The 13,043-nt window shown below is 39.0% G+C and overlaps 1 protein-coding gene across 1 annotated transcript; it reads right to left on the bottom strand.

The window, feature by feature from the left end:
• Positions 1-386: 386 nt before the first annotated feature.
• On the bottom strand, positions 387-11,461 carry spo11 (SPO11 initiator of meiotic double stranded breaks). The gene is given in 13 exon segments (XM_063464304.1): positions 387-506; positions 2,512-2,623; positions 3,037-3,113; positions 3,488-3,525; positions 3,897-3,996; positions 4,097-4,206; positions 4,300-4,336; positions 6,203-6,289; positions 6,625-6,733; positions 6,850-6,916; positions 7,245-7,333; positions 7,989-8,098; positions 11,345-11,461. Coding segments are annotated over 13 exon segments (1,173 nt in total).
• Between the last annotated feature and the right edge of the window lie 1,582 nt (positions 11,462-13,043).

Below are 13,043 nucleotides of genomic sequence, written 5' to 3'. Positions count from 1 at the left end.
TTGTGGTTTTTGCATCAGAAGCCAAAGACGTCAGTGGCTATGACGTCCGCAAAGCCTTGCTGGAGGAGGGGGAGAAAAAAAAAATCTACTGTACAACAGTGTGGTTTCACTTTGGAAGTACACACAAACATCTTGGGAATATCAGCAATGCTAATGAAGACAAAGTGGAAACACTCATCAGTGGGATCATGGAGGTTTTAATTACACTTCTAAACAACTGCATCCAATATACACAAAGAAAGGTGAATAAATATCCAAACACGACAAACTAACAAACTGAAGTTAATACTTTAATTTGTCTGACAATTCCCGTCTAATACCACTCTTCAGGCTTCAAAGCAACTTTAGCAGTTCACTTACTCATCCACTAAGTGGCAGCATTGAGCTCATATCCAGCCTCCATAGCGCAGCTTGTTGGGCAGGTAGATTTGTGTGAGGAAGTCAGGAGCTATAGCTGTCAAAGACTGTATTTCAGCCTTTACTTTACTTTGCTGCATCAGTTTCATCTACAAAAACAGCAACACACAATTTTAGTGGGATCAGACAGGAAGCTGTGCAAACAGACAAATCATAGATGCACAACAGACACTCAGCAATGGAAAATAGCTGTTACAAACTTCCAGGAAGCTAACAGTCCTCTCACAAACATTCCTCTACTGTGCGGCACAAGATCAAAATGTTCAGTGCGACAGGTTTGCTCTGTGATTATGGACAAAATTCAAGGCCTGACCTTTTTATTTTTTTTTTTTAAATTAACAAGTTATATTCATTCATCCAATCAACGTTTTTCTTATTGCTACAACAGAACTGCCAAAAAACATCTCACAGGGTTGGATGAGTGTACTGAGGGAGACAAGAGGCAAAGCTTTGAGTTTTGTGGTCAAAGTGGGACAATTTTGTTTGACCAGATCCGGATTCTCGCTCACCAAATTCCGTTTTGCCCTGTCAAAGTTAATCTTTGGTAAGTTGGGTTTCCAAGGTTGAGTTCCACTTAAATTTGCTAGTGTATCACACACACACACACACACACACACACACACACACACACACACACACACACACACACACACACACACACACACACACACACACACACACACACACACACACACACACACACACACACACACACACACACACACACACACACACGCTCATGGTGTTATAAGTTGGAAGCTGTAGGATCCTAAGGCCATGGGCACTGATTTGAACAATTGGAAAGCTGTAGTATCACAACAATCAGCTTATAGAAAGTTCAGCTCATAAAGGCATCCAAATGTGTGCAAAGAATTTCAGGAGAAAGATCTTAACAGTTGCAGAGACCAGCGTCAGACTAGTGAGAAAGACCGCCACTCCGGTATCGGCCTGTCCAGTCGCAGTACCGCCACAAAGAGCGCAGCTCCACACTCTCGCAAGACACACAGCGATAAACAACCTGTATTGTGCTCAACTGCTTCTTATTTGTTATGTTTTTGTATTTTTTTTTTGCTCATTTTGTTGTTGGATAAAATAATCAGGCTGCCCATGTGCTCAGTGACCTTGTGGTTTCCCTTAAATGTTTGGGCTCAGTAACACGTGGAGCATCTTGTGGGAATTGTAAGGTGCCATTACGTAAATGCTCATTTGGATAAACAGCTTTTTTTTTTTTTTTCCCCCCATTCAGCTAATCAACATGTGGAATTCCTTAGCTGCAGAACTCAAACAGGAACCCGAAAGGGATAATTTAAAACTGAAGCAGTTTTTTAAAAGTAGATCAGTCCTGCAGTCACGAAGAATTGTCTGCTTCTTGTCTTACAGTGCTTTATTCTTCTAAAATTGATTACTTTTTAGTTTATTACACCTATTCCATCTAGAGTTTTGTGTTTCTTAATTTATGTATCACATTTTTTTGTTAACTCTCATGCATGTGTTGCTTGGTATTCTGTGTTTTAAAGACCGTTTTAGGGACGGGGATTGCAAATTAACTTAGGCCATAAATGCTGTGGTGTGTGGCATGGTTCATGTTACATTCTTTCAAATAAACAATAAGCAAACTAAATCCAGAGACTGTAACTAACTGCACCGAAATGTTGTTCTAATTGGGAGAGGAAATGTTTCAGACTTTGGACTGCTTCAGCTTGCTTCTCCCACAAATTAGACCTCTCATTCCTCCAGATTCCTCCAGTCTAAAAATGAGATTTTGTAATATTTTTGATTTAATGTCATTAATTCTTTATGTAGTACCATGAGCTTTTGGAAGCTTTTGTATATTTGCCTCTTGACAGGCAAGAAAAAAAACAACCCAGAAAAAACTGGTTTCTTAAAGAGAATAAAATGTATTGGACTTCACACAGGACAAATCGCCCATATTAATCCATATCTAGATAGAAAAATCCTTCAAAGCTCAGAATCATACCTTTCAGATACCTTTCCTTCCCATCCCACAAATTTCTACATACAGTTTCATCTATCCTCCTACATAAACTGCAGCACTTTCCTCTTTGGCGTCCTCTTTCCATTCCTTTCACTCACCTCTTTCTCCCACTCTGGTTGGCTGGTTAAGTACGGCCTTTCAAGGAGGCTGCAGAGTTTGCTTTCATCTCTCTTGGTAAGTGGGATCAGAGCGTCCTTGGGAACCCGCAACCTAAAAAATAAAATTTAGATTTAAAAACATATATATATATATATATATATATATATATATAAGAGACTTCAGTTCATGGATGTTATCCCTGAAAAATGTTTCGTTCCCTTTTTTTTTTAAACAGACTCCCAGTAGGAGGTTATGTGTAGGTTCAGCCAAGTAAAAAAAGAAAAAAAGAAAAGAAAAACTGAATAGACTACAATTTAATGTATGTCAGAAATTTTCTTTTGGCCCAAATTTGTTCAAGGGGGTGTATACTTAAAACTCAATATGTTTTTGCAAAGAGCTCCATGAAGGGGGGAAAAAAAGTGATGGCAACAGAAACCAAAACAAACAATCTAAACTTCCCCAGAATATAATCCCAATTAGAGGCAGGAGGAGGAAGTAGGAAGTAGCGAATGCTCAGTCCAAACCTCTGTAGGTCAGAGGGGAGGAGGCCTAGCCACATAACGCTGGGGACGGTCAGACTGTGGGCCTCAAACGACAGTGCCTGCGGATAAACCGACGCATACACACCCAGTCACATACGCACACATCAAATACACATAGCATGCTTATACAGAAAACAAACACACAGATAATCAGTGCTGTACTCTCATACCACAGCGAACCCCAACACATGTTTACAATGAAGTTAATGAAACAAGAATGACTACAAAAGCATCACAAAGGTCAAAAGTGATGCGATTGTCACACAATCGCATAACAGTTTCACTTCATAGCGTGTCTGTTTTTACATGCATGACTGATTCTTTTTATGTAAAGAGGTGCATAATTATAACTAATTAATGCTAACAGAGAGACACTCAACAGGCTACACTGGATAATGCAGAGTACAGGAATAACTGGCATAACAGGACTCACCACTGATCCATACTTGTAGATGCACATGATTTCAATGCCTGGGAAAATCAGAGGGAGGGACAGAGAGACGCTGCAATCACTTGCATACCAGAGCAATTATCCTTTGTGATGTGATCTTAGAACAAAGTAAAGCATTACATATGTGTCTCGCCACGCAGCGGCAGAAAAACTTAGTGGTATGGAGGCTGATGGAAACCGAGCCAACTCCCCCTGGACGACATCACACCAACGGGAATAATAGCTAGACTAGGCACCATGACGCAGTGGACAGGTGCTAACTTTTGTTGGCTTAGCGAGACATGCAACCCAGCTGTGTGTGTGTCTGTGTGTGGATCTGAAATGCTGTTAAATGTGTGGAAAAATGCAAAGTATGTCTGACAGCTTAACTATTCAAGCAGATGAATTATACCATGAGGATCAGCATCCACGAGGGCAAAGATGGGGATGTGCAGCTCATCCCAAAGCCTTTTCACCATCAGCCTGCTGTTCACATCTGGCACACCTTTACCCTGATTCACACAAACACAATGATTAAGTAAACAGATTACTAAGACTGCTCCTTTCTGAAAGAAGACAACATTCAGATCAAAAGCAGACACAGAAAAATACTGTGATAATGATGCAAGGGGAGATCTTTGTGCAGAAGTCATCATCCAGCAGTCTCTGGAACGTCGCATCCTTCTCGATGATCATGACAAATTTTGCAGATGATACAATATCTGAAAAAGGTCAAGGACGACAGCTGCAATAATAGACTTACAATCAAGGGACAAAACATGAAAGTAGCTTCTTAAACAGATTACAAAGCATACTTTTAATTCCACTGATGTTCGATGAAACTGAGACAGCCTGAAAGCAAAAAAAAATAGAGAAAAAAGTAAAAAAATAAATACATTTAAAAAAAATTGCACTATTACACGGCATTTAAGAAATGGTAATGATATGCTGTAAAATGCAACAATGACACACAGACAAAAAAAAGTTTGAGTTTTTCCCCCCCGCAAGGCAGTCTAAGTGCTTTGTATTGCTAGGTGAATTTACTGTTCATCTTTTTCTTGGAAGAAAACGGTTGTCGTTATGCTGTCTACAATGAAAATTAACCCTTTGGATCTACTGATGGGAATCACATACAGGTTATCTATATTATGGATTTATATTTAGAATTTATTTTAGATTAAATCTTTTAATACTAATCAATGCTAGACAGTGATGTGCAACACTGGGCTTCAGTACATCAGCTGAAATGTTTTTTTGTGGGGCAATGGTTGCCTGTGGCTCTGTGATACCCATCTCTCATTCAGTGACATTATTGACATAGTGGCTCTAGCTGCTCACAACCCTAGCAGAATAGCGGCAGACAAAGTGTTGACTATCAGTCTGTGGTGCACGTGGCAGGCTTGAGTCATTACTCAATGAGATAATTTCCTGTAATGACTGGCTTTACATTCTATCACTGTAATAAAAAGTTTGAACCCAGTGAGCACAAGGTCGTAGAGATGGCTTTGCTAAATAAGCCAAATGTTTCTCTCATTTCCACAGCTGTAACGTCAAACTAAGCATGGTCCATTTCATGTCTGTCCATCGAGCAAGCAGAACCTCATCTTTGTCCTAGTTTAATGAAGGTTTTTAGCCGTATCAAACGTCTATGGCAACATTTCATCTTCAGAGGGCCAGACTGTTTTAGAAAAAAGTATGGAAAAGGCTACTATGATTAAATTACATTTTTCTTTAACACACAAATGCAAAGCATTACTGTACTAAATTCCGTAATCACATTACTCCTAAAAATATATTGTTGCCTACATTATAGAGGTTCTTCAATTATGTGCACAATGGGTGGATAGAAATTAAAACAATGATAGATCAATAAACATTTTTCCTGTGCACTGCAATCAGCTGAGATCAGTTATTAAGCAGAGAGGAGAAAAACAATTAAAATACAGAGCAGAGAAGGACAGACATTTAGCCATCAGTAAAACTCTGTTTGCACGTACAGCAGCGGTCCCCAACCTTTTTTGCGCCATGGACCGGTTTGTGCCCGACAATATTTTCACGGACCGGCCTTTAAGGTGTCGTGGATAAATACAACAAAATAAAACTAGTACCGGTACCGAAAAAAAGAAGATTTATTCATAACACACGTGAAAAGACCCAGGAAAACCGAGTTAACGAAAAAAACGATAACAAAATAACGCTAAAAACCGATCAAAACCCTGAAAACCATACATTTCACACCGAGTCTCAACTCTCGCGGCCCGGTACCAAATGACTCACGGACCGGTACCGGTCCGTGGCCCGGGGGTTGAGGACCGCTGACGTACAGTATAAACTGAACGCCCTCTGTTGGAATCGACTTAAATAGCAGCTCAGATTTAGTACAGATTCATTAACATAATGCTGCCTTTTACTGACATTTGAGGGGTTATTTAGATTTCACTTTTAGGGGCTGGTTCTGGTCCCTGAGCTGTATTTTGACTATATTTGGTGTATGGTCAGATAATGTCAATATTTTAAAGACCCCTGGAGAAATTTCATGTATGGTGGTATTAACCTGTATAAATAAAAAAGGACGCCTGGCTTCCGTAGCTCAGACTTGCAGTTACTTTCTTGGGGAGTTCAGTAAACCAAAAATCCAGCTATAAATGGTGTACTGTTTCTTGGTGCAGTGTCATTTAAAAACAAAAACAAAACAAACACTAAATCAGTGGTGCTTACAGTTGAGCTGGAGTGGCAGTCAATCCTTGTGCCGTCCTCCTCCATATAACACAGGTCACCTGAGATCAATCCCTTGGATGTGGCCAACTAGCAACAAAGTTACAGATAAGTTACAGAATTTAGCACAAGCTCATATTATCACACACATACAAGGGACGCGCTATTTCAAGCACTGGCCCCTGAATTCAACTTTAATTTTATTTCTCTTTGATCAAAAGAGCTGTTTGTTTTCCACAGGTGTTTCCTGGGACAAGAAGCAGAACAAAAATAAAATACCATCCTAAACTAACATACTTCATCTGTGGGAGCTGAACTAATATCCAAAGGAATTTTTCTACAAGTTTTCAGTATCAGGGGTTTGTATTTTCTACCACACAATCATGTGAACCGCATCGCGCGCTAACACGGACATGCACACTCACCACATGTAGTGATCTGCGAGGAACCTTTAGCATGCAGGAGATGTCATCTACGATACTATCAACAGCTTTCTGTGAACCAAAGAGCTTTGTGTTGTTGTAATAGATGTCTCTGTGGAGACAAACACTGTTATGTGAAAAAGAAAAACCTGAAATTCAAGCTTACCTATGAAAAACAAGGGTATCTATATGTTGGCTTTAGTAAAGTATGGATTAATTATAAAGAACCTTTTTGTAGCATATGAGTTGCTCTGGACAAGCCTGTAGATGACTGAGAGAATCTTGAGAATCTGGGCTTTGAAGAGAAACACAGATTTGGGAAAGAAAAAAAAAATTAAACCTTAAACACTACGTCAATATATTACAGATTTAAACGACACATTCTGTATCCATGCCGTAAAACTGATCCCCAAAAGGCAACATGTTACGTCTCTGCCAATTTGTCACCTAAAACTAGCTCTGACTTTTACTGCCATTTGTGCAGTTTATGCATATGTTCACAACGAATACAAATGAAATCCATATGCACCATACAACTGTGTTAAAGAACTTCAAAAACAGAGATGTTGCATAACAAATAAAATGAAAAAACAAAACAAACATATAACAGTTCATCTTCTCACCAAATTTAGTGACAGATGAAGGGCAGTCGGCCCTAATGGTGGTGACAGACTGTCTTGAACTCATCTGAAGCCCAATGGCACTGTCAAAGCTTCAGTGGGAAGCAATCAAAGAAAGTTTTATGATTTCATGATGTAAAAAAAGTAACAAAAGAGGCCATTAAAAAAAAAAGCATCCGCACAGACTGTGTGTGCTACATTTACAGTAAGCGCTTTCAAACATTAGCTCCCACCTGCAAATTATCTAAAATTTCCCACACCCCGAGGGCTACCTGTAGCACTGTTCCATTTAAAATGGCTGAGCCAGAATGTGATTTAAGCTGTAGCAAGGTTTGATCTATTTGAGATCAGACAGTCCTCTTTGTTCTAAGCATAAGGTCTCCACATCCTAGTCACATTAAAGCCTCTTGACAAATGCTGTGCTTTTCAATTCCTTATCAGTCATCTTTTTAGCAGCAGGAAGTTCTTTTAGGTTTTCTCTGAATCAAAGCAGAAGATTTTGATTTCCACTACCTGGTTGCCCCCATGGTCAGCTTGAAAAACCCCATCTAAAAATTCGAACAGAGCAAAAGTCTGCGTTTATCTCTTTTAGGGAAATTAAATAACAATGAAATAATCCTGTGTGGCTTTACACACGATTCCTTTTGGCTTGTGCTATCTCCCAAAGGTCACGTGGCTTAAAATGAATGAGCGATTACATGTGTGGAGGGAAACTTGCCATGCTACAGCATGTTTAAATCAAAATACCTTATGTTGGCCCAGCTGGATCTGTTGGGCAGCGCCAGGACAGGGGCCTCAGCTTTGGACAGACTGGTGACTATTTCCAGGATTATGCTTTCAATTCGGTTTAAAATTTCCTGGCTGGAAATAGAAATACTAAATGAAGTTATAATATCACAAGAAAACTTTTTCCAAACAAGACAACCAATTCTACAATTAATGTCAAAGACCAATTGTAGTCTAGAACTGTGATTCTCTTTTATAATAATATGCAACCTACAGAATTTCAGAAAAATCAAAGAAACTGTTTCTGATTTAAATAAATACCTAAATTAGAAGCTACATCACACTGCTGTCAAATGATATAATACCATCAGGCAATGCTGTTCTTTGTGAGTACCCATGGCACCCAGCTTTGATTCACTGTAATTTCTTACCAGATTATTCTAATTGTTACTTCAACCTGTTGTGTGTTTAATAATAAATCTTTAGAGGCTAAAAATTCAACTTTCCAAATTCATCATTATTACAAAATTTCACCTATAATGTGAAATGGATAAAAGAAATGTATTTATAAATGGCTAACAAATTAGAGGATAAAGCAACTTAAATTGTCTTATAGAGCCCAATATATCAATGGGGTTGATATAATTACTAATATATTGATTTTGGAATTTTAAATGACCAACTAATAAAAATGTAAAAAGGAAAGAAGAGACAGGAGAAACACCCTTCAACCATATTATTTCTGTTGATGTTACATATTTTGTTCGCCAGAGGGCACTCAGTAGCCTCCCTGTGGGCAAAAACTTGTTTGGAAAGAAACAAACAACCACCAGCTGTGCTGAGGAATTTTTGTGACAATAAAACAAGATTAATTTTAAAACACATTATCATTATTTTAGTAAGATCTATTATTATTAACTAGACATGACAACTGCTAGGAAAATCTGTTTGCTTTAAGTGTTTGAAAGGGGAAAAAACATATACTCTTTTAAATCACTAAATACCTTATTGGTGTTAAAAGTCCTCTAATGTCTTATGCAAACACCTTTTAAGTGCTTTGGCACTGATTCTATAACTGAACCATCATCGCAAAGTTATTCCCTCATTTGGTATTATGATGATGGTGCTGGAAATCACAATAAGCCAGATTGGTCTAAAATTTCTAGCTCTTCCATTAAGTTGAGATCTTGTGACTGCAAAGGCCACAGTCAAGTTTGAAATCATTTTCATATTCATCAAATCATTCACTGTCATTTTCAGGCTGTAAGAAACGACTCTTATCAAGATGGAAATGTTTCATCACAGGATAAAGGTGATCCCATGGGAGACTTTGGAGGCCATCCGAGTACAGAGAACTTATTGTCTTGTTCAAGCAACTAGTGTGAGATAACTGGAACGTTGTGAGATGGTGTGTTATCCTGCTCGAATCAGCCATTACAAGATAGGGACACTGCAGTCATAAAGGGATGCACATGGTCAGCAAAAATACACACTAAACATTGCTCAGTTGGTACTAACAGCCCTAAAATGTGCCAACAAGTTTTCTCCCACACTATTGCACAACGATCAGTCTGAACCACTGAAACAAGGCAAGAGGAGCGTGTGCCAGTAGCCCCAGCTTCCTCTTCTTAGCTGACAGGAGTGGCACCCACTCTGGTCTTCTGCTGCTGTTGCCCATCGGCTTCAAGGTTTTGACATGTTGCATATACTGAGATCCTCTTCTGCACACTTTGGTAGTAACAAGTAGTTATCTGAATTATTAGCTTCCCGTTGGTTCAAAGCAGTTCAAAGGCTCTGACTTCTGGCATTAACAAGGCATTTACCCACAGAACTGCTGCTCACTGGATATTTACTTTTTTCAGCACCACTCTCTTTAAACCCTAAAGATGATTGTGTGAGAATATCTCAGACCTACAGACCAGCCTGTCTGACACCAACAACTATGCCACATTTAAAGTCACATGATGTTCTCTGCATATCCTGATGCTTGACCATGGCCGTTTATCAAGTACGCGAGTACGTACTCGCGTTCTCGGTGAGTACGTACCCGCCGAGAACGCACGGGAGTACGTACCCGCCGAGAACGCGAGCACGGACTCGTGGGCCGTTTCTCAATTCTCAAGTACGCGAGCACGGACTCGTGATTTGTACAGTCGGAACACCAGCGTATGTGATGATGTCACAGGTCCGGAGTTTTTACTGCCGTCCCCTCTTAATTTAACTGTAAGTAACATGTTATGAAGCTTAACTTTAATCACAGCCAAACCAGTTTACTCAGGAACAAATAAAACACTGAAATAAACCAAACATTACCATTTAGAAGTGATCTAAGTGACTTATATATCATTGTTAACCTCAGTAGTGAAACCTCTATTAATAAAAATAGTGTACATGTACATACGTGTACATACCTTAATAAAAACAAGCAGGTGAGATGTTAGAACGCTTCTATTTCTATTCTAGTGGACACTCAATACTATAGACAGCTGCTGGGGTTTCTTTAACCTGAGTAGTGAGAAGTCCGCGAGCGGTTTGGGAGGGGGGGGGGGGGGGTGGAAACGATGTGCCGGGAGTCTGCTGTTGAGTTTTGGACGAAATGCATTCTGGGATATTTAGCTGTCCCAAGTCTACACCGATGCATGCTCGATAAAACGGGCGGATCGAGAACACATCCGGGACTTTTTCGCGTTCTCGGCGTGATGCGTACTTCGAATTGGAACAGTACTTGGTCTCCGACTGATGACGTATCACCAGTACACGAGAACGCAAGTACGCACAAGTACGCATATTGATAAACGCCCCATGTCTCCATGCACCAAGTTGCTGCCATATCATTGGCCAACTACACATTTTCTTTAATTAGCAGTTGAACAGGTGCACCTAATAAAAGGGCAACTCAGTGTATGATTTTTATCCTGCTAGTTCAACATATTTTGTGCAAAAAATTTTCTAACGACCACATTTTTAAATACTTCCCGGACACATAATTGTTTCTACAGTAAAGTGTTTCAAGTAAAGTACATGATAAAATCAAATTAACTAACACTACCCATGATTGGCAGACATTTTTACATGTGACTGATTACACTGGGATAATAACAGGGCATAATGACAGGCTATGGCGAATTGGTAAAGTACACAGCTAGCCAACTACGAAGCACAATGTCGAGTAAACCCTAGATAAACTGCTCTTTGTGAATATATACACATCAATATGAGTTTAAATATTAAATATAACCGCAATACCAGTTACATTAAACCGCTTTGGCTCCTCAAAACATCCACACAGAGTCTGTGTGAATACTGTTATACTACACAGAGAATAAGCTAATCTAGCGTAACTGGCTATTAGCCGGTTGGAGCAGATCGCTGTGAACTTACTGGTTGATTTCTTTTTCAGCACGCTGCCAGTCTGTCATGACTCCCACGTTGATCAACAGTTTTGCACGGAGCTGATCAATTTCAGAAAAAAAATGAGCTGCATGGGATTCCATCACGTTACCTGTTACTATATATCATTTTATCTACCTGCATGAAATTCCCGCGTAAGGATGTTTTACGGAAATCTCGCGCGTTTTGTGTCGACTACGCAGTTCAGACCTGTAGTATTTGTTTTGAATAAATTAATTTGCAACAATTATTCTGCCCTAAGAATTTCTAGATGGTATTCAAGCAAAACCGAGCTAATAAATAGATGAATTGCGAAAGTAATAACAAATAGTAATAATAAAGTGATTAATAATAATAAAGTTTTTAAATTAATATGATTTTTGAAAGTAAAATAAAGAAAGAGGTGTCTCCTAACACTGTCACGCCGTTTTTAATGACCAATACTAAAACTTACATAAATAAATAAATAAATAAAAGTGGTGCTGCTTCAGACTTATGAGATTCTGATGAACAGGCAACACTTACATTCTCCAGACTTTTTAAAAAAAGTTTTTTTTAAAGTGGTCTTAAGCAATAGTTCCCCAGGCTTTCTGAAGGCCTTTGAAAGTTGTTCATTGGCAATGGCTGTTTTTTGTTAGGTCACTTAACAGTGACCTATGAATCATTCAAGCATAAAAACTCACTTATGTCAAGAGGTGGAACAGTGTTGTGCTGACACCTAACAGACATCTTGGCAAAGAGACAATTTTAATCTGTATCTTTACACACTTTAGATACTTCACACATTGTGAAGTAAATACTTTTCAATTTCTTCAGTTAAATTTAGGGAAAATCCAAAAGACAACACGGTTCGCGAGACAGAAAGTACCATTTTTGGACGAACAAGGTGATTGTCAAAGAGCTATTAAATGAAAACATAGAATATCTCAGTACTGCGTGCATTGTGACCTTAAGAAATCTGAGGAAACTGGACAAGTGGTGGACAAAAGAAGTGGCAGATCTAAAAATGATCTAGAGCAAAGGAACGGCATATGAGAGCCATATTCTTAACAAATAGGAATAAAACTAATGAATCCAATTTTTTTTTTTTTGAAGATGGCTCAAATCATCATCAATATGGAAAAGTTGAAGAGAGAGGTGCCACAGCGCGTGTCTGAAGCCATCTGCAAAACAAGGTGCCATCTGCAAAACAAGGTGTTGGATATCCTGTCAAAATCGATGAAATTATGAATGCAGAAAAGTGTTGTGAGATGTTAATCAACCATGCAATCCGATCTGGAAATTGCATGACACACAAGAACTTTCTTTTTTCCACATGACAATGATCCCAAACACTGCCAATGCAGTAAAAGCATACCTGGATAGAGAAACACACAGTGGAACACTATGAGTCATGCATTGGCCTCCCCAGAGCCTGGACCTCATCATTATTGAAGCAGTGTGCAAAAAAGGCATCATTTTGATAGAGAACAGAGCAAAAGGCAGCCAACAACCAAAAAGAGCTTCAAGAAGGTCCGTCAAGAAGCCAGAGAACTATTCCTGAATACTATAAATATCATAAGAAAGCTTACCTAAGAGAGTTCAGGCTGTGTTGAAGAATAAAGGGGGTTATACCAAATGTTGACTTTCACCTGGTTAGAACTGGACAAACTCTGTTTTTGCTTTGTAAACTGTATCTCCGTATAT

Source organism: Pelmatolapia mariae, linkage group LG20, assembly GCF_036321145.2.
Source record: "Pelmatolapia mariae isolate MD_Pm_ZW linkage group LG20, Pm_UMD_F_2, whole genome shotgun sequence".
NCBI classification, from domain to species: domain Eukaryota; kingdom Metazoa; phylum Chordata; class Actinopteri; order Cichliformes; family Cichlidae; genus Pelmatolapia; species Pelmatolapia mariae.
The sequence above is the reverse complement of the archived record's forward strand: the minus strand, read 5'-3'. Positions and strand labels throughout refer to the sequence as shown.